This window comes from Anarhichas minor, unplaced genomic scaffold (assembly GCF_050575085.1).
Source record: "Anarhichas minor isolate MPS153535 unplaced genomic scaffold, ASM5057508v1 ptg000016l, whole genome shotgun sequence".
NCBI classification, from domain to species: domain Eukaryota; kingdom Metazoa; phylum Chordata; class Actinopteri; order Perciformes; family Anarhichadidae; genus Anarhichas; species Anarhichas minor.
The window spans coordinates 2,541,726-2,561,067 of record NW_027466462.1 but is presented as its reverse complement, the minus strand read 5'-3'; the positions used below and the strand labels follow the sequence as shown (position 1 = coordinate 2,561,067).

Sequence of the window (19,342 nt, the reverse complement as noted above, 5' to 3'; positions counted from 1 at the left end):
AACTACAACACACACACACACACACACACACACACACGTGCCCCGCAGCTTGAACAGTATCGCTCCATCTTCAACTATGGCTGGAATGAAGTAAGCTTTGGATGTTATCGCTTCGCAACAGGGAACTCATTTTCCTCCCTCACTGGAGGGCCAAAAACTAAATTAAAAGCAAAAGCTTGTGTCTTTGTAGGTTTGCCCGCAGCCTCGTTTTCATGCGACCACAAACGCAGCACAACCTCCAGCGCAGGACAGATAAAGTCAGGATATCGCTCCCTGTAGGGAACTTATCCTTTGTGTTGCCCCCCCCCCCCCCCCCCACACGGCGAGGTCGGAGGCTGGCTACAGAACAGCACCGCTGGAGCTTGCTCGAGGGCACTTCAGCGGGCTGGATGTCACACAGCAGCTCTCTGGAAGACAGATGCATCATTTAAAGAACGCTCGCTGGTTTTAGGCCTAGATTCGGTCGGGGACTCTTTTCTAAAGTTTTACTCCATCTTCCCAATCCACTCCTTCACAGTCACCCGGGGAAATCAAAAGGAGCAACTTTCTCTGACAGCAGCAAGAAGTTGAACAATGAGCCGGATACATAAATCTAATAAACAGCTGAAAGGGGGGCAGCCCACCCCCACCATGCCGCAGAGTGCTGCACCTTTTGACGCCCGAAGTCAGGCTGTTACGAAAATGAATGCGCTAAAGTCGACTTATTTACATCCTCTCTGAACTCTGAGCTACCTTACTTCCATAACTAACTTATGATCTCTTTCTTCTGCCGACTTTGTTCCTTTCTCTCACTTCTCTCCCCCCTCCATCTTTGTCTCACTTGCTCCGTCTCTCACCTCCCTCTCTCTTCCTCAGCAGTGACAGAAAAGTTGTGCGTCCCCTTAAAAAAAAGTGACAGGGCTGAAATGGAGTGGAACAAAAAAAAAAAAAAAAAGAAAGCGAGAGAGAGAGAGAAGAGTGCTGGTGGTTCAACCAGGGGTCTCTGCTGTCAATTAGACACTGCACAGATGGAGAGAGGGCGAGTGAGAGGCATAGACGGACAGAGACGGAGTGGGAGAAAGAGAGAGAGAGAGAGAGAGAGAGGGGGAGGTAAATGAGAGGGAAGAGAGAAAACTCAAAAAGAATGATTGGGGAAATATTACAGGACTGCAGGAGAAAAGGGAAAGGAGGGAGCGAAGGAGGTCAGGCGGAGGCTAACTAGACGTTACGGAGGAGGAAGAAGGAGCGAGTGAGGAACGGGGAGACGATAAACGAGTGCAGGCTGAAGTCAGAGGGGCCTGCTGGGAGCTGCTCTGTGCGCTGATAAAGCAAATAAAGACGGAAGACTCCAAAACAAACAGGGCTGGAAAAACAGCGGCTTTTAGCCGCGCAGGGAGCTCAATTTAGATTTTTAAAAAAAAAGGTCAATTTGGGCCTCAGCCACTTTTTTTTTTTAAGTCAATTTGGGTCCAGACACTTTTGAGAGGTTAATTCCGGGCCGGCGGTTCATTTTGGGTTCGTCCGCTTTTTCAGACTTTGGTAAAAGCTTCTGATTAAATTCCTTTGCAAAGAGGCAAATCAGATGAAATCACTTTTTTTGGGGATTAAACAACATTTTTATGTGGATTCAATTCCTTTTTAACTCAATTGAGGTCAGTGCTTTATGGGCACTTTTTTAAAATAAAGTCAATAAATACTCCAACACTTTGGCAAACTGGATATGAGAACTTAAAGGGACAGTACAGCTCAACATCTAAATGATTGTCCTCTTACCTGTTGTGCTATTTATCAATCTAGATTGTTTTGGTGTGATTTCTTTTGGAGATAACCCCCGTAGAAATTCTCTCCAATATAAAAGGGAACTCAACCGGATTTCCAGAAATCAAGATAATCCACAGACCTTGTTGTGCAACTCACACCAACCCAATCTACAGTAATGAACAGAACTGTCCCTTTAAGCCCCCCTCCTTCCTTACAAAGACTAGAACTGAACGACAGACGACGAAGTTTGTTTGTTTACAATTGTTTTGCTTTTCACAAGCGAAAACAGGTTAAGACCACCAGTTCAAACCCCCGCTGAAATCCAGACACCCACAAATAATTAAAAATTCAAAAACATCTGTGGCCCCAAACTGCAGGCACAGAAAACAGTTTCACAACATTTAACATCACTCTCTCCCCTTCTCCTCAACAACCCCAAAACAGGAAACAGTTGAAAGGTGAGAGCTCTCAACTTTTTTGGTTTGACCATGGAATGACCGCGCAGACACACACACACACACACACACACAGGAAGGGGTGTAGATGTGGGTCGTATCGGGGAGACCGACAGAGAGGTCGAGACTGATAACACAGAACAATGACCTGACCCGGTCAGCACACGGTCACTGTATGTGTGTGTGTGTGTATATCTATGATTACATGAGTCAAATATATTTACTAATGCGTGTGTGTGTGTGTGTGTGCGTGTCTTTCAACCACCTTGAACCCCCTCCCCAAATTCCTGACCACTACTTGACCACCCCGTCCAATCACGTCGCTGAATGGCTGTGTTGCTGTGACCACTGCCTGACCTGCTGTCACGTCGATAAGGCCGGCCACAGACAGGACAGGAAGTTGAGACAGGGGCCGAGAAACACACACACACACACACACACAAACACACACACACAACTCATAAATCTGCGGATATGGACGCACACATTTCGAGCTTTTTTTGTTTGCGGTGTTATCTTGATCGCAGCAGGATCGCAGACCGCTTCATTACGCTACACGCTGCGCACGTCTGTGTGTGTAGTTAGCTCTGATATATATACACAGGAAGATAAACAAGTGTGTGTGAAGCAGAGAGGAGAGACAGGTGTGTGTGTGTGTGGTGAATGTGTGTGATCAGATAAGGGTGTTTCGGGGGCCTGACGGTGTTCTCACCCCCTCCCTGGCACCAATACTTATCCCACTGACCTCAGGCTGCACCCACTTTGTGCGCGTAAAGCCTCGTTCTGCGCTCGGTGTGTTTGACAGAGACAATCAGCCTCCATGACGCCTGGTAATCACACTCGAAGGGGGAAAGAGGAAGAAGTAGAAATTAGAGGAAGAGGAGAATATGGGAGGGGGAAGAGGAGAAGCTCAGATGAAGATTTATAAACGTTACTGGAATGAGCAAGTTTAGTGACAACGCAACCTTTGTCTTCCTTTCTTCACTACCACATCTCTGCCAGGAGGATTGCGTTTTGTCATGTTTCATTTTTATTTGAGTTTTGACTTTGTCAGATCAACTGTGAAACGCACACAAGAAGCGTGAGGCGAGAGAAACAGTTGGATGGGACACAGTTAAGAGTCCCCGGCCAGACCTGGACCCAGGACGTCACGGTCGCATAGTAACACGGGGACGTCTGTCAGACCGCTCGGCCACCGGGACGCTTCATGCACCAACATTTCTATGAGTGTTTGTGGAGGACGGACAAAAAGTTAATCGTTTTTAGAGCAGTTTTGTGCTTCTACGCACGAAGGTTTGTGCGCACGAGTGTCCACTAAAAGCAAATGTGTTGCTGCGTTTCGCGCTAACTCGAACTGTTTGCATCCGTGTTTATGTGCGAATGTGTCTCTCTCTCTCTCTCTCTCTCTCTCTCTCTCCCTCTCTCTCTTCCAATAGATCGGCGGGCGAGCATTTAGATGTCCGTCTGCTGCTCATCGTCCCTTTGCCCTCTTTCTTCTCCGCTCATCTCGCTCTTTCACCCCTCTCCACCCCGCTATTCATCCCCCCTTCTGTGAGCGGTCAAACGGATGAAGGGAAGTGTCAGCCTCCCGAGGAGAGAGAGAGAGAGAGAGAGAGAGGGGTAGAGAGACAGTGGGAGAGAGAGAGAGACCACCCTGTACGTCCCAATTCACCCGCCGTATCACTTTCACCTGACTGCACTCTTTCACTCGCCATCCCTCGCTTTTTGCTCCGCTCCATCAACATTTTCACGCATTCATGTCTCGCTTTCTCTCCCGGCCAGTTCAGAATCTGTCCCCCCCCCCCCCCCCCATCTCCTCCTGTCATCTTCCTTTAGATTCATTCCGGTCTCTTTTGGTATCAACTTTTCTCCCTCGTTTACGCCTTTTGCAGTTCAGATTTCGTCTTTCCTCTGCTACATTTCCGCCCGTCTCCTCTCTTGCCCAATCTGTCCGAGCCTGGTGAGGAGTTGAAAAGGTCAACGGTCGCCGATCCGGCCCGACACACGTACGTACAGTTCATCGTCTGTCTTGTCAGCAAGTCCCTTTCCTGAACCCGACCTGTCACACAGATGCTGCAGCTGTCCCAGCGCGACCGCAGCCCGTAGGAATGTGACGGTAGCAGATTCTTCTGTCTCCCTGAACTCTATCTCTTCCTGTCCTCATTCTCACCTCCCTCTACCCTTCTCCTAACCCTTCGCTCTCTTTCCTCCCCAACGCGTTCACTTTCTAACCTCCCTCTCCCCCTCCCTTCACATCTCCCCACATCTGGGTGTACGTTTCAGGTCAACTTGGCTGAAGACGAACCTCTGGATCAAACCTCGGGGAAATAAATCACGCCGACAGGCTACGAGCCAAGCAGTAGCTGAAATTAAACTCCCATTCATCCTCATTTCAAGGCAGAAACCAAACTCTGGCAGGTGCACAAGAATTACAGCCGCATATTGCAAACCTGATATCATCAAATAAAGAAATGCGTGCATGAACAATGAGGTTTTTGAAAACAATACGATTTTGAGGGATTATATCCTGGAGGAGTGCATCACTTCTTTCAATGGGAGTCAACGGAAAGGAAGCAAGCAGCGTTAAGGAGCATGTGCAGTCGAGTTCTGGAACAATGAAGCCACAAACAAGCGGACAGAATCAAGTGAAGGCTTCCTGCTCTACGCTGACGGGTGGCCTTGCTCCGTGCGAGTTGTTTTTCCAGACTGTACAAGAAGAAAAGCTTCTATGAAGGAGGAAACAGGACCTTCACGTTTGCATCTTTAGTTGGCTTATTCTGTGAACCTGTCTGGTTCTTCTAGCCGGGTAAAAGGAACGATACGGTCGCGTCAATATCACTCTTCATGGTTCTGTGACTTAAACGCATATTAATGCACTTTTACACACTTGTAGCTCAATTTGAATGCAGGATGGTTTCATACTTTATGACTTTTTCTCTATTTTAAGTAACTTTTTCCATTGTTTAGCTACCGGGAGCTTGTTTTTGTCTGAAAATGATGTTATTATGGACTCTTCGCCCTCATTTACACTTCGTCTACTTCATGCGTCTTGGACTATTCAGAGAGCTGAAGTGGAAATTCATCCAAAAAGAAGATCGAAACCCGTTCGTTCAATCCATGTTTGTCAGTGGAAGTAGCCACTGCTGTCCTCTAGACATCAAATTTGGTTCATAGAACTTCATAGACAGAATTTAATAGAATTAATAGTGAAAAGACGGCACTGGAGTTATGGCTGTGTGGCTCTCTCTCCCTTCCTTTGATACTCAAAACTCAGCTGCGTTCCAAAAAGTGTCAAGAAGGTAAAAATATAATTAAGGAAAAATCATTTTGTCGGACATTTCATACTGATACATTTCCCTAAAATGTGACCGCATGCCTTCCTCATCTGCCACCTTCTCTTCACTTCTCTCCCTCCCGCTGCCTCGTTAGTCTGGGTTACGAGGAGGTGAGATGGAGGTTTCCCCCCCCCCCACCGGGCCTCATCTCATCCCTTAGCCTGTCTAACACACACACACACACACACACACACACAGACAGAGAGTCAGGATGAGGGGAGCAGTTGTCATGCTGTGACATGTTGCTTTTGGAGACGGAGAGGGAAGCCTCGTGAGGTAATGGTTGGGACACACAAACGTCAGACAGAGGGCAGACAGCTCTGAAAGCAAACGTGTGTGTGTGTGTGTGTGTGTGTGTGGCTGTGTGTGTGTGTGTGTGGCTGTGTGTGCTACAAGGGAAAGGAAAGTAGTTTGACCAATGTTGTTGTTGTAGTAAAGGCAGAAGTGACTTAAGGATGAAAGTGAAATAAAAGATGACAAGTGGAGAAAAATCAAGTAATCACAAGGTGGAAGATGAAAGAGACAAAAAGAGAGGATCCATTTAAAGAAAAGCAACGTGAAGCCGAAAGAAGAAACTGAGAATCTTAAGTTAGAAGAGAGGAGAGGAGAGAAAAGGAAGATGGGAATGCCTGATGGAAGGAAAATGAAAAGTAAAGAAGGGGAGGTTAAGAAGAGAAAAGAGGGGAGGAGTCAAGGAAATTCAGAGAAAAGGGGAGAGGAAAAGGAAAGGAAACGAGAGGAAGATGGGAATGTGATGTGAACAGAAGATGAAAAGCACAGAGATGTTGAGGGGGGGCAAAAAGAGGAGGAGAGGAGAGATGAAGAGATATATAAATAACGGGGGAAATTAAGAAATAAGAGTTGAGACGAGAAGGTGACAGAAACAAAAAGTTAAAAGTTCAATAAACTCGAGACTTTGAGAAAATAAAAAGACGTAAGAAGGAGGAAAGGCGGGTGGAGGGGAGGCGACTTGATGAATGGATGGAATCTGACTGTCTGTGGTCAACCAAAGGAATGAACCCGGGACCAATCAGTGACCACACACACACACACACACACACACACACACACACACACACACACACACGAACGAGTAGAGAAGGGGATGAGTGGAGCTCTAATGTTGCAAGCGTTTATCTGGGGGGACGCCACACCGCAAAACACACACACACACACACACGATGGCCAGCCAAAGGTTTGAAGTAACCACAGACTTCTGGATGTTCTAAATATAGGAGGGTTGATAGGATCTGTGGAAAAGGGCAGCCTGGGGAGTGCACACACACACACACTAACACAATCAGCCTCCTACGCTCACCAAATTATTTAGCAATGGTGGAGAACGGGAGAAAGCCGCTGACAGCTCAGATAAGCCAGTTGCAGTGAATCAGCCGTTCCTCGAGACAGTTTGAAATAGTTTGACATAAAAGTGAAGAAATACAAATGTGCTCCCCGTGTGTGCTGCTCATGAGTCTGGGACTGATGCAGGAGGAGCCAGTAGAGAGAGCAGAGTTAATCCTGGGTCATATCTGCTCGAGACCCTGTTAGAGAAGACGTGTGTGTGTGTGTGTGTGTGTGTGTGTGTGTGTGTGTGTGTGTGTGTGTGTGTGTGTGTGCGCGTGTTGGCAGTGGAAGTGGCGTGGAAGTGGCGTGGAAGTGGCGTTTTTGGAACAAGTTTGTATTTAAAAGACGTCTACGTTACGTTACGCTCGGTTTCTCCACCAAACACACGTGTATATGTGGTCCCTAAATATTGGGCCACTTGCTAATGTATTCCACACACTCACTAACCGTACACGGATCCGGAGAGTCAATCTGTTTCGGTTGCATTCGACATCTACGGAACACAGCCCAAACTAATTCAATAATCAATTAATTGTTTAGGTCTTAAATGAAGAACAAATTACACAATTTCCTGCTTTTTACCGCATTTTTTCTTCTAAATGACAGTAGAATTTCAAAGTTTCTGTTTGTACAAAACAGGAGTTAAGTATTCATTCTTTGCAGACCAAGTGCCAAAAAGCAGTTTACTCTGCAGAGTTATAACGGCTACGTTTATCTCATGCGATGGGAACTTAAGAACTTTCCCATCTGTAGAAGCATGAAGAGGTCATGTTGTCTTTCTGGCCAAGTGGAAATAACTTCAGACTTAAAGAGAGGATGATATTTAGAGCTCAATATGAAACCTAAATATTTTGTGCAAAGTGACCAGCAGCGTGTCTGCAGCAGAGAGTATTAGAAAGTAGCGCTGCAACTAACTCGCTATAATAACTTCATTGTCGATCAATATGTCAAATATTTTCCTGATTAATCAATTAGTTGTGTTGACGATGAGACTGAAAACAACATATCTTGTCCATGCTCCGTTATTCAAACTGCTTAGAGACAAACTATGTGATCATCTCTGTGTGTGTGTGTCCATCTAAGTATCGAATTGTGTGTGTGTGTGTGTGTGTGTGTGTCCTTGGGGAACTCCTGTCTCGGCGCTGTCCCAGGACCCCGGAACCTTCCAGAACACCGGGAACCGACCACAAAACAAACGGCCCCGTCAGCGTGATTTATCGGCCATTCACCGGCAGGTCACACACACACACACACACACACACATCAGCATCAATGAGCTCATATATGAAAGCTTGTCGACTGTCAAACGTCAAACATTTACCTGAAAGAATGTGGACACAAAAAAGATGCGCTCGGGCAGATGTGCACACAGAAGTTGCGTATGAAAGCGCGTATGGGAGGTGGGAGGGGCGCGCGCTTCTTTTGATATGATGAGAATGGCGACCCAAGAAAAAAAAAAAAACAATGGACGAGAAGGCAAGAAAGAGAAGGAAATAAAAGAGCGAAGGAGCTGAATAACTTCCAAAAGGAGCGACGGAGTCAACCGATTCTGATCGGCTAAAAGAAAGAGGGAGGGAGGGGAGAGGATGGAGATGAGGAAGAGGAGGATGGAGCATGCGGTGGGAGCAAAGAGGAGGGGTTGAAGTAAACATCGATGCTGGATGAATAAAATTTTTCCCTTTTCTCCTTCTCCCCATCTTCCCCCCTTTCCTTCTCCTCCTCCGAGCGAGAGAACAAGAGGCACTACATCATCCCGACAGGCGGAGAAAGAGAAGAGAGGGAGAGAGAAAGAGGGATTGTGACGGAGGGATAAAGGGCTATCCGTCTCTGTCTGTCACCTCATTCATCGTCCCCTGCTCCGTCCTGCCGGCCCATCCGTCATCTGCTGTCTCACACACACACACACACACACACACACACACACAGAAAAATACACTTTAAACACACTTTCACACACTCAACAACAACTATGACAAACACACACACACACGCATCAAAGACGGGCAGGCGGACACACAAACTTCGACTCGCTCTCCGCCCTGTTTCACACATTCACTCCGATGACACGAAACGGACACACACACTCGACGCTCAGTTTCTCACACACACACACGCACACTTTCACAGCAACGACGACAAACGCACACTGAAGCCAGAAAGCCACACAAACTTTCACTTGGGCTCTCCGCCCTGCTTCACACATTCAGCGACGATGACAGACACACTAAAGTCGCTGCCGGAGAGAATACGCTCGAGGGCGACGATGGAAAACACGCGCTTTCATGCACGTACGCACATCCCTGCCAAACACACAAAGTCGAAATGCGACACAGACACGCACACACGCTCCGCCCAACATCCTGAACACAGCGGAGACGTCCAGTTCTGTCCCTCCTCTGACTGGTTCCGCTCTGGGTTTTTTTTCCCAGGACCCGAAACAAGACGCTCCGGTACACAGCCGGGACCGCTTCCTGCACTCGGATGTTTCTAAACATCAGGTCTGTGGACCTGGGTCGGCTCACGGAGGGGGTGAAACTGGTACAGCGGTCCTGAAGCTGCTGTCGAGATTAACAGCACATTACTGCACCTGTTCAACGATGCAGGACGAGTGTTTGTAAAGACGCAGTAGCTAAGAATTCATGTTTTTTAATCCTTAAAACCCCAAAACAAAGTTTGAATCGAGCACAAGTCAGCATACAAGTCACTAGATGCTTCCGACGTTATCTGTGGTCATGTACAGAACATCAAGTATTTTTGATCAGTCAACACGATTATTGTCTCGCAGCCATAAACGTCTTTGTGACCGTGTTAACTGGTGACTCTCAGCCTAATGCGTCCGGTGTTCGTGATGTCGGCAGCTGTTGAAAACACCAACAGAACAAAACTTCAATCCTTTTGAAATACAAACTCATCCGAGTTTATTATCTACACCAAGCACAAGCAACCATTGGGCTGAGAGTCACCAGTTAACACGGGCCACTGTTTGAACTGAAACACCTGTTGCTCTGAAACAACTCGAGATCCCGTCAGAATTGTGTAGAATTTGACTCCGAAGGAGATGTTTTCAATGTCAGAAAAGACAAGTTGTGCTATAAGTAAGGCCGTGATCTCGAGGTCATGAAAGCGGTCTTAAGTCAGTCTTTTTCTCATCCTGACGTTCTGATAAACTCTGAAATGTTTATTTGTATCGTCTTTAGATTGTCTTCTAGCCTGTGACTTAAAACTCTGACTATCGAGATGCGAGAGGGTGTCGGACTCTGTTAAAAGTCTTTTTAAAGTCTTCTAGTCTTCTAAAAACACACCAGACAGAGGCGAAGCGTGGCTCGCCATAATAATGACATTTTTCCGTGACCGGGAAGCCGTGTTCTTCATGTGTTTCAGGCGGGTGCGACTACTCTCTGCCGCTTAAAGATGAACTTTCCTCACCTCGCTGAGCTCGAGGCGGGCGCCGTCTGTTGCGTTTTCGTTGTCAAACATCAGACATTTGCAGATAAGAAGCTTCACCTAAATACAGTAAATCTTCTTTTGTTTGCACCTTGACAAGTTGATCTATTCATATCTTGCATTTGTTTGTTTTGTTGTAAACTTTCTTTGCATCTTTGAAGCTTGTGGATCAACGTATGTATTTTCTTTGGGGACATTTCTTTGCATTTTGGTGCTTTTAATCTAAAAGACGGAGGACAAACGAGAGGATCTGATGAGAAAAGACGACAGCAGAGATGGATGCAAAATAAAGTTAAGTCTGAAAAGATGAGAATGTGGGAATTTTAGAAGACGGTAGAAAAGGAGACAAAAAGAAGGATGGAAGTCGACAAACAAAGGATGAGAATGACATGAGATGGAGGGGGATTGTTGTCGAATAAAAGAGAAGAGGGTAAACAACAAAAAAAATCAGAAAACCAAATGAAGGAGGAAGACGAGGAGGAGGAGGGGGGGGGGGGGGGTGTGAGGGAGAATGGGAGGAAGGATGAAAAGGACAAGGGGGGGGAGGAGGAGGTAGAAAAAAAAGATAGTGGAGAGAGAAAAAAAAAAACAGAGAAAGAGAAAACGAAGGAGAGAGGACCACGAGGGAGACAAAGACCTACTTGTCTCAAGTCACTGAAGGCCAGAAGCAACGTGTCACCCTGGAAGCCTGCGACCGGGCCGGCTCTGGCAAAACCTGTGGGAAAATACAAACCCGCCCCCCCCCAGTCCTCCCCCGGAGAGAGGGAAGAGAGGAGGAGGAGGAGGGAAAAAAAGAGGGTGAAAAACGGAATAATAAAAGACCTGGTCGGATTCGCTATGCATCGGGATAGATTGGCAGACAAATGACAGCCGGGGGAGGAGGAGGAGGGGGAGGAGGGGGGAGGAAGGGGAGAGGAGGGCAGGGTGTTAGAGTCATGTCGCTGGGTCTTGTTGAAAGGGAGAAAGAGAGTGTGAGTGTGTGTGTGTGTGTGTGTGTGTGTGTGTGTGTGTGTGTGTGTGTGGGTGTGAAAGGTTTTGCAGTGTGTTTGTGTTGAATGTGTGTGTGGAGATTTTCGAGCATTTGTCTTGTTGAATGTGTGTGTGTGTGTGTGTGTGTGTGTATCTGAGAGTGTGTGTGACAGTTGGTAGGCTTGTGGAGTGTGTGTGTGTGTTTATTTGTTGTTTGTACAGGGCTTCGCCTGCATGTTTGAGAACAGTTGAGGACTGTTGGATTTTGAACCCAGGGTGACGCCTGTGTCTGTGTGTGTGTGTGTGTGTGTGTGTGTGTGCGTCGGGGTCGTACGGAGTGTGAGCTGGGGTCTTGGCGTCAGTTGGCCCCCGTAAACAAGCCGACTGGTATTCTGAGCGAGGGAACGAGAGAAAAGAGGAGTGCCGCGAAGAGAGGGAGAGAGCAAGCCTGTAGCTAATCTCTTTCACCTCAGGACACACACACACACACACACACACACACACACACAAGGCCATACACACCACAGCCCTGATTACACGCCTGCCATCTTCAGTGACCCCCGTGACACACACACACCCCCCGTGACACACACACACACACAGGGCCGTGCTAAACTAACCTTTAATCTCGGTCTCCAACCAAACCTCCATGTCCCACCTGCTAACTTTTACCTTCTTCTTCACTCTTTTCTCCCTCTACCGTCACAAACATGATCACTATGAGCATTTCCTGGTGCGTCACGGGTTCGGTTGAGATTCGGCTCAAAAAACCCATCAGTGGAATATTTCGGTGATGGTGTCAAAATTGTCAAAATCTTCCACAAATAACACGATAATATTGTTTCGGTGAATTATTTTGGCCAAACACGACCATGTGGTGAAAATCAGATATTGTTACGATCCACTTTTTCTCCTCTTGACCAGTTTTGTTTCTTACTTTAAAGTGCACGTTCACATGCGCTACCAGTGAGAACATGGTGTCATATTCATTGTCATGTTTTGTCACCTCAGTCTTGTATCAGTTCCTCCTCGTCTGATTCCCCCCCGTGGTCGGATCCATTTCATCTGTACCTCCTTTTCTTTTCATCCGACACAATCCTAAAATTCCTCTTTTTATTTAATCTCTAATTCCTCTCTCTTGTGCTCCCCGTCACTTCCTTCCTTTCACCCTTTAATCCCTCCTCTCATCCATGTTTTGCCCTCTCCTCTGCCCTTGCTTCCTTCTGTACTTGTGCTTTTCTTCTACTTCTCTTTTTTTTATTCCACACCTCTTTCATTTAATCCCATTTTCTCTGCCCTCTTGTTCCTCAACCTCTTTGATCCATTCGACTCCATCCTTCTACATTACCCTCTTTTATCATTTAATCCCTTCTCACTTTTAACACTCCAACAGAATACATTTGCTTCTCCTTCATTGAATAATGTTCTCTTATATCAGACATTTTTTCTTGATACATTTTCAATTTGATTTGGTTTATTCCTTCTTACATCCATTTGTTCATGAACTCATTGCTCTTCTTCTGTCAAATACTCCCTCTCTTGCTGTACTGTCTCTTACCTTCCATTTTTCATTTCACCCCCTTAAATTGAATCCATCGCTCTCATTCTTCTGCTTCTTCCCTCATCAGACTCCATTCTTCATTTCGTCTTTATAAATGTAGTGTAACGGCCCCTTATTCTCCCCCTTTATGCTCATAGCCTCCCATTTCTCCCCCTTAATCTATCCATCCACCTTGCACTTTTAACTTCACCCCCCCTATTTTTTTACTAATCCCTTGTTCTTTTCCTCTCTCTCTCACCTCTCTGTGCTTCCTCTTTCAAGCTCTTTCTATCATTCATCCATCCTTTTTAAATGTAATCCCTCTTTCCCACCGTCTTGTGGTTTCTTTCTCCTTTTTGAATTATTCACATCCCTCAAATTTTTAGCTTATTTTCCTTTTCACCCGTCCCTCTACTGTACCCTCGTCTCACTCCGTCCTCCCCGATTGTCTTCCCTCCGTCTGGCCTGAATAAGTAACTCCGTAACCTCCTAACCCCTCGGCAGCCCTGCACGCATGTCACTGCTCATCACATCACACACACACACACACACACACACACACCGTGCGACCCGCCCTGTGACTCTAAGAACCTTGATCATGTAAAAACTGAGCCAACGACGCCTCGCACCCTTTCATTCCTCCCCCCTTCTTTATCTGCAAGCGCCCTGCATCTTTAAGTCTCAGAAAACAAGGCGAGAGGGGAGGGAGGTGAAGGAAGAGAGGGAGGAAGAAGAGAAAAGCAGCGAGGATAGGATGGGAAGGAGAGAGGAGGTAGAGATGATGAGAGAGGGGAAGGGGGGGAAGGAGAGAGGAGAAAAGATGGAGGAAAGAGTGGGCGGGAGGATGTGAGGAAAGAAGCAAAGAGGGAGGACAAAGACGAACGGGGGGAAAAGAGAAGATGAGAGAAGAGAAAGTGACATGTAAAGACTTTTAGAGAAGATGCCCACCCCCTCTAACTGTAACCAGTTGATGCATAGCGCCCCCTGCGCTTTTAAATGAAAACTGCACACACGGCACCACTCGAGTTCGCTTTAACAGAAGCCACTGATGGGGAGGTGCTCAGTTCAGGCACGTTTAGACTTGCTACTTTCCATCCGAGATGAATAAAAGGCCGAAATATGTGAGGAAAGAAGACAGACGTCGGTGAATTAAAGAAGGACAGAAGGACAGAAGCACGGAAGAAGGGGAGGCGACAAAGGGAACATGGAAAGGACAAAACAAAGGAAATAAGTGAAGATACAGTAAATTAAATACTGATGGGTCTGACATGAAGGACGGAGGGAGGGTAAATATTATTAACTTTCCGAACCCCAAAACCCACCAGCGGGATTGAAAAGCATGTTTTCTTTAAACAATAATTTATATGAGCCAGAAGCCAAAACTAAGTTTTAATTTTGATGTTTAATTAAAAACTCCCCCCAGAATAAAGTATTAAAGAAACTTGATTTATGGCAGATGGTTTCATATCTTCTGGCTATGATACAGTGTTTGTTATTGTCCTGCCGGCGTGTTTTGGGGTTCAGAGGGTCAACGCCAAGTGTGCTTATTTCGAAACTAGACGACGACACTCACCCTCGCACTCCTTGACGTCAGTGTTGAGCTGGTGCAGAGCTCCCATGGAGATCTGTCTGACCTCCGGGTCGAGCGGGAGCTGCGTCAGGGAGGTGGAGATGTGTTTACAGGCAGACATGCAGGCCGTCTGGGCCACTTTACCCTGAGAGGGAGAGAGGGGGAGGCAGAGAGAGAGGGGTGAGGTCTCGGTGACAACGCTTCTTCTTCTCTTTAATCTAAACAAACCACAAATAAACCACTTCCTGTGTACATCCGAGCATTATTTTCCAGACATACTTTATCAGTTGAGAACAGCAAAAGCTTTCATGAACTGCACATAAACACTGAATGAAAGTGACGAACCAAACATGCATACATGCACGCACATTGGTAATCAGAAGGAGTCCCCCCCCCCCCCCCCCACACACACACACACACACACAGTGAGCATTAATCAAGTGTGCTGCGTTCAGGTGCAGTCAGAATGATGAAGTAGCATAATAGGAATAAAAGCAGCGGATGAGGAAGTACATGACAACGCATTAATACAGAAACCCAAACATGTGTTTGTGTGGGTTTGATTGAGTGTGTGTGTGTGTGTGTGTGTGTGTGTGTGTGAAGTCTGGGTGACCAGCCGTGGCCTTGACCTCGACGTCTGCATTCCAACAGAATGAAGCAAAGAGATGAAAATGAGGTAAAAGGAGAGAGAGAGAGAGAGAGAGAACACACACAAACACACCTACATGTGATTAACAAACACCGGAGCCTTCATTACTCACACAAACCCACCGTGTGCAAATGTACACACAATCAGACACAAAGATAATCGTGTAATTGTGCTCTAATCACATATATGAGACTCTGTTTCTTGTGTTTGTAAATGTTGTCACTGTGAATGTATTTTACCCAGAAATCTGTGCTTTGACTTTAACTCTTTTGACTCAAATTAAAAAGCTCCATTATTTGTTTTAAACTCCAACATTTCTAAGTTAAAATATGGGATTTGTTTTCTGATTGAGCAACAGCAAGCAGTCTCGATAGTGCCGCCGTTTCAGAGAGCAAGAGGGTTCAGAATGGATGAAGCTATCCTATTAGCTTATTAGCTGTGACGCACCATCCAGTTGTTGTTAAGCCTCCTCTGTATAAACGCCACATCGTGCTGCATTCACATGGGATCAGCCTGTAGACGGACAACAACTTGCTATGATGATGGAATCAAATATATTAAATACACTTATTTCCCGTCTACTATTTTATGGAATTATTATAGTAAAGCCTGTAGCTATAAAAGGCAGCTTTATCTTATTATTCAAACTTAAACAACCCTTTCCGGTGTTAAGGAAGCTACATAACATCCGGTTGTACATCCCGTTGCATCGGACAACAATGCCGTTACCATCACTCTCTGAAAACCACCAGCTAATGCAAAGAGATTAACAAATAAAGCAAGATGTGCGACACACTAATATTCCTGTGAAGTGATCCAGTCGTTAGAATTCTGAGAAGCGGTCAAACTGTTCCTGGAATACAACGTAACAATAAAGAAGTGCAATTCAATTAAGTGATCATTTCAGTGACATACTTTCATACAATTTCCTCTGTTTGTTCTCCAGACAGCAGCTCAGCCCGCCCGCCGCTGTAATAAACCGGTTTCCCCTCCGAGATCCATTAAATGAATCTTATCTTATTTAACAAACCCGACAGCGGCAGAAAAGATCCCATTGTAGCCGGGAGTGAAACCTCAGGAAAGAGTCTGGAGCGCAGTTCATTCAGGAGGCAGCGCTCACCTCAAAGGGAAATCAAATTACATACACACACGGCGCACACGTGCGAGCACACATGTTGGAGAAACACACACCTACGACTGGCCGGATATCCTCCAATGCGATGCTGGCCTCTGAACTCTGTCTCCACACACACACGCCCCAGGGGTCAGTTATCATAGGGCGAGATTGAGCGTGAAATAGGCTAATTCTATTTACATGTCCCGAACCTGACTGGTTGGCTGACACACACACACACACACACACACACACACACACAGGTGGGTCTGTCTGACAGAAACGGTGTTGTCTCAGAGTTCAATACAGACAACTGGGAACCATTAGCCTGAGGCACAAAGGAGGGAGGAAAGAGGAGCGAACACAGGAGAAGGAAGGAAAGGAAAATAAAAAAGGAAAGGAAAAGGGAGGGAAGGTGAGAAAAGGAGAAGAAAGGAAAGAAAAACATCGTTGAAGAAAGGTGAGGAGAAAGAAAGTTGAGCAAAGGACAAGGAAAGCAATGGAACGGAGAAGGAAGGAAAGGAATTGAATGGAAAGGAAATGCGTAGAAAGGAAAGGAAAGAAGTGAAAGGGGCAGGTAAGGAGAGGAATGGAAACAAAAGACAAGGTGAGGAAATGAGTGGACAGGTGTGGAAGGGAAAGATGAGAAAAGCAAAGAAAGGAAAGAGAGATTAGGCGAGAAAGGGAGAGTAAAGCAAAAGATGAGGAAACTAAAGGAAATGAGGAACGGAAGTGAAATGAAAAGAGAGAAAAGGAAAATGAAGATAAGAAAAAGACAGGTAAGAAAAGAAAAGGAAGGGAAATGGGAGGCAAGGTGAGGAAAGGAGAAGGCAGGGAAGGGAAGGAAAGAAAAACGAGGGAAGGTAACTAAAGGACAGGTGAAGAAAGGTGAGGAAAGAAAGAGGAAAAGTGAATGAAAAAGGGGAATGAAAGAAAAGAAGATGACAGGAAAGGAAAGGAGGGCAAGGAAAGGGAAAAAATATAAACAACAACAAAAGCAAAGGCAACGAAATGAAAGGTTAGGAAAGGAAAGCGATATGTTCAAGAACAGATAAAAACATGAGGGGGAGGACAGCAGCAAAGACTGATGGAAGGAAAGGAAGTGAAGATGAGTAGAGGACAGAACGAGCAGAGAAGTGAGGTAGGAAAGGAAAGAAGTAGAGGGAACGAAGGTGAAAAGGACAAAAGGCCAGAGGAAGGGAAGGAGAGACAGATAGGGAGGACCCAGAATCAAGTGATGCTCCTTCTCCATTCCTCACTCCCTCGGTCCCTGAATCCTTCCCTCCGTCCTTCCAGCAAACGAGGGACGTTCATCAAAGCGCTCATTAAAAGCTACTCAGCAGCTAACGGCTGAACAAACACGACGAGAGAGAGAGAAAGAAAAGCAGGCGAGGTGGAGAGAGGCGAGGAGGAAAGGATGGGCGACGAGGACGGAGGGGTCAGGCAGAGAAATAGGACTGAACGAGGGAAGAGGAAGGAAAAGGAGGAGTAAGGAAAGGAATGCAGACAGATGAGAATGACAGTAAAATATGCTACTCAACACAAACGTATCTCCGTCTGTCTCAGCGTTTAGGAGCTGAAAATGGACCGTTTCTATTCATATTACTATTAAACAGTAGCTCCACAAAACCTTTTATCCAACTGTTCTTCATTTACTTTTATTTTTCAGGGAAAGTTACATCAATCAACTAAAGACACGGCAGTTGGTGGAGACCAAAGCAGAGCTCAATAGAGAATGAATATTGGACTTATTATTATAAATGGACGTGAGCACTGAACTGAAACTGGATGCTAATGTTGCTCTGTGTCTGCTGGAGTTTTTCAGCTCTTTGGATAAAAAGCTTTAGCTAAATAAAAGTATTATTTGGGGGGGTCCTTAGTCGATGAACACACTGTCCAGTTGTTGGTACAGAAGCTTTGATTCGTGCAGCTTTAAGATTTTTAAAGTTTTTACAAGCTTGAAACAAGTTGAATGAAGCTTCCAACTGATCCTGACCATCTTTGTTCCAACAAGAGAAAAATGTGATTGTGGTTAAAAAAAAAAAAAAAAAAAGAATGCGGTCTCTCATACTCAAACACATGGTATTTTCAGAGTAAAATAATCCGCCTGTGTGTGGTCAAACGCACAGCAGCAGGCCGTCCTGTTCACTTAGCTGTAGCGGCGACCGCCATCGATAATGACACGTTATTTACAAATGCTGCAGCAGAAGGTACTGCACACGTGGAGCAAACACGATGAGGGATCAGTTTTACGTGTTTTGCTGAAAAAAATGTAATCAAGAAGTTCAAATTAAAAGACTCAAAGGACTGCGGGCAAATTTGTTAGAACAACCAGAACCTCATATGTGAAAGTGTTCAGTGTAATAACAGATTGATTGTGCATCTCCGCCATTTTTTTGTGGGACACAGCTTGTTTTGAAGCACTCCCATCTGAATTGAGCTTCAGGCCTCATAATGCCAGAAGCAGGTTCGAGTTAGAAGCACAGCGGCGAGGCGAAGTCGCCGCTTCAGAACGCACTGATTCACGACTCCTGGAAGGGATTCGACACGGCGTATAATGTGCTCTCCGTCCATCCAGAAAGCTGTCAGTCAAATGAAACGGCGAGTCCGGGCAGCCAAAAGTCAAGAGGTGGGATCACAGCAAAAAAAAATTGAAATGTGCAACACGGCGACACGGCGACACCGCAGAGCTCCGCGCTGCTTTCGACCACATCTGTGACAGAAGATGACGTAATCTTCAGAGTGAATCTGAAGGGGTCTGCCTTCTGATTCACGACGTGGGGAAAAAAAAATGGGAATCTACTCGTGAGTGAGACTTTAATTCACACGGTGGACCAACAAATCACCTCCGAAGCGGAAACTGATCCAGGCTCAGTCTTGCGGAACAATCGCCGTCCGCTGCGTTATGGAAGGTGTTTGTTCATGTCACTCAAGAAACGCCACAAAAATGACTTTTTCGGTGCATTTTTTTGTCTTTGAACGTAACCTTGACACACACACACACACACACACACACACACACACACACACACACACACACACACACACACACACACACACACACACACACACACACACACACACACACACACACACACACACACACACACACACACACACACACACACACACACACACACACAACGTTGTGGTCTGACAGACACCAGGGTTGGAAATTTGAT

General features: G+C 46.0%; 1 protein-coding gene across 2 annotated transcripts in view; it reads right to left on the bottom strand.

Annotated features, from left to right (window-relative positions):
* The window catches only part of exoc6b (exocyst complex component 6B), a 61,056-nt gene that overhangs the window by 8,665 nt on the left and 33,049 nt on the right, over positions 1 to 19,342 (bottom strand). The window contains exons 19-21 of one of the 2 annotated variants that reach the window (XM_076092403.1): positions 14,401 to 14,542; positions 10,960 to 11,033; positions 2,941 to 3,034 (exon numbers count right to left, since the gene is read on the bottom strand). In XM_076092403.1, coding sequence (XP_075948518.1) covers positions 2,942 to 3,034; positions 10,960 to 11,033; positions 14,401 to 14,542 — 309 coding nt within the window. In that variant the 3' untranslated portion in view covers position 2,941. The remainder of the gene's footprint in view (positions 1 to 2,940; positions 3,035 to 10,959; positions 11,034 to 14,400; positions 14,543 to 19,342) is intronic. The other variant, XM_076092402.1, reaches the window with a different exon arrangement.